Below are 2,776 nucleotides of genomic sequence, written 5' to 3'. Positions count from 1 at the left end.
ACTAAAGAATATAATTTATTCTTCACCAATGAAGCACAACATTGAGAGAAAATTTTGGAATTCGGTACAGTTACGTTGCAAATTTCAAACTCACAGTTATTCATCTAACAGATGTGCTTTTTAAAGGTACGGTTCAAGAAATGCTGCACATGCAATGCCCGGGATTGTAGCGACGGCACTGTACTTTGGGAGGAGAGTGACAAAAATACTGACAGTGACAAAACAATGAATGTTAGTGAAGTTAAGAGTGTCTTACATGGATACTGCAACTGAAAGCTTTGTTTTTGTGTGTAATTTATCTACAGTGTACTACAAAAAAAGTGGTTAAGGGTAAATCACATTTTGAAAAGCTTTTGTAAATGGGCAACTTGACAAATTATTTTTAATTAAGTTTCTCTCTTTTTCGAAATTAAAGGTGCAACTTATATTCAGGCCAATTCGATGTGTATATAATTTATGATAACTACGAACAGACTTTGAAATTTGCCTACATCACACCAGGTATACTTAACTTATTTCACTGACCCACACAGATGCTCATGTCCGGTGGAAGTCTCCTCTAGTTCCCCCACTTTTGGCCAGAAGCATTATTTCAGATATCACAATGTCATGACTCACAGCTTTGCACATATCATACACTGTTAAGGCAGACACCGATACAGCAGTGAGAGCTTCCATCTCCATGCCCGTCTGCCCTCTACACTTTGCCGTGCCAGTTATAATCACACAGTTGAGAGCAGAGTCCAGTTCAATGTCCACAGCCACAGAGGATAAAGATATGTTATGACACAGAGGGATAATGCTGGACGTCTGCTTGGCCCCCACAATTTCCGCCAGGCGAGCAACGCTAAGTACGTCACCTTTCTTCAGACCATTTTCTCGTACGAGTTTCATCAGTTCGGGTCCCACAAAAACCTTTGCTCGTGCTATAGCAGTCCGTTCTGTCACCAGCTTCAAACCCACGTCGACCATTTTCGCCCTGCCGGTCCGGTCAACATGAGTCAGACTTCCGTACTGTGCTCCCAAACTGCAGAAATGGCAAGAGAAGACAGAGGGCTGTGCTCTGTGTGTTTGTCTAGTTAGGAGTCCTGCATTGCACATAATGCTTGGGGTACAGGGAAGCAAAAGAAACTGTTTTCTAGATTCAGTCACTACACTCAAATTATGTGACAACAACTGAGACATCTGTGTATCCGACACAAACAGGGGCGAAATATTGATATCCAAGAAGAAGTACTTTTGAAAATCTTGTTTCTGAAGGTTTAACAACTTCCGACTTTGTGTCTTCATGACATCACTACAGCCATCAAGTTCAGTGCCACCTGGAACAAAAATACAAGCTGTAACAAAGAACTCTTCATGATCTGAAAATAGGTTAACTACAAAAGAATTTTTAAGCATTTGTGTTGAAACACCCCCGATTAATTCCTTTACTGGATTTTGGGTAATTTACCGAAGCCACCAAACAGTTAATTATTATGATATATGACCGTGTGCTTAATGGATGAAAGGCTATTGGTTGTTCTGCTGTGGTTTCAGGAGTATTTCAACCGAATGCGGCTGTTCTGAGACGGAACAGCTAATGATTGAAAGTTTGTCTATTGTTAAGTATCACAAAGGTTGTGATGTACAACTGATATATATTTCCTACTAACACACAAATTCTGAGGCAGTTGCTACCTTTGCCTTACACGTCTAATTGCGGTTATCTCTTTTTATTGATTGCTGATTTTCAGTACTTTGTCACACGCAATGCTGATGGTTAACATTCACAACAATCCTCACTGCAATCCATGGTTGTTGCTGGCCGACGCGGTTGACGTGAAACACGTAATTCGGCACTTGTGACTTTCTGTTTCTTATCACTCGCGAATTGGCATTAGTGAGAGTCAACCCCACGACGATCAGGGGGACGTGCTCACTCATCATACTCCAGTGAATTTTACCGTTTACAACTCACTCGACCACCATTCTTGCCCATCTTTCCCACTCTACTTCTCACTCGACACTCTACCATACTACTGCGCACTCAGCACTAGTCTTACTGCCTACTGCAGCGCTCGACAATCGACTCCTGTCCGCTATCGACCTGGGTGTCAGATTCTAGCATCTATGTTTGTGGGATCACGGATCCCTTACAGTGTTCAAGACAAGTTCTTTGAACCTTAATGATCTGTGATGATTCTTTTCTTTCCTAAGCTAAGGTCGAAAATCTGTTTTGTCTGCAGAAGTGTGCAATATGAATATTACATAAAGTTGATAGGAACATCTCACATAAATCTCCTCAGTGGCTGTAGATTTCACAATCTTGCAGGAGTGGATACAAGGGGAGGTCATAGCAATGATGATAACTACCAAACACTTCCCAAACAACATATTATACTGGGGTGCCCTTTGAAGGCAGCAGTGTGGTGCATTCTGTGCAGAAAGAGATGGGGAATGCTTTATGGTGCTGTCTGTGTGTTCTCTCTCTCTCTCTCTTTCTCTCTATCCCACGACTCACATTTCAGCCACTTCCAACCCTCGTATCTGGCACAGGCCACTGTGTCTGCTTCTGACTCTGCCTAGTAGAATTTATGCGGTCGGAAAGCTATCGCTGTTGCTTTCTAATGTAATACTTGTCATGTTTCCTTTGTGCCAGCCACTGTGAACACTAATGGCTAAGTAACCTCACCATACCTAAATGCCTTGTATCATACACGCACCCCATAATGCACACTACAGACAGATGTGGCAGAATGACACGATGTCTTTATATTTTTTACTTCACCAATTT

The 2,776-nt window shown here is 41.9% G+C and overlaps 1 protein-coding gene across 1 annotated transcript; it reads right to left on the bottom strand.

Annotated features, from left to right (window-relative positions):
• Positions 1-537: 537 nt before the first annotated feature.
• LOC124621987 (molybdenum cofactor biosynthesis protein 1-like) lies at positions 538-972 on the bottom strand. The gene has a single exon (XM_047147531.1). The coding sequence runs from the start codon at positions 970-972 to the stop codon at positions 538-540; it is 435 nt and encodes a 144-aa protein (XP_047003487.1).
• Between the last annotated feature and the right edge of the window lie 1,804 nt (positions 973-2,776).

Source organism: Schistocerca americana, chromosome 1, assembly GCF_021461395.2.
Source record: "Schistocerca americana isolate TAMUIC-IGC-003095 chromosome 1, iqSchAmer2.1, whole genome shotgun sequence".
Classification (NCBI taxonomy): Eukaryota; Metazoa; Arthropoda; class Insecta; order Orthoptera; family Acrididae; genus Schistocerca; species Schistocerca americana.
Note: the sequence above shows the minus strand (reverse complement) of the source record. Positions and strands in the feature narration are given on the sequence as shown.

Coding starts and splice junctions, on each gene's coding strand:
- LOC124621987 (XM_047147531.1), bottom strand. CDS start 972: ATGGTCGACGTGGGTTTGAAGCTGGTGACAGAACGGACTGCTATAGCA.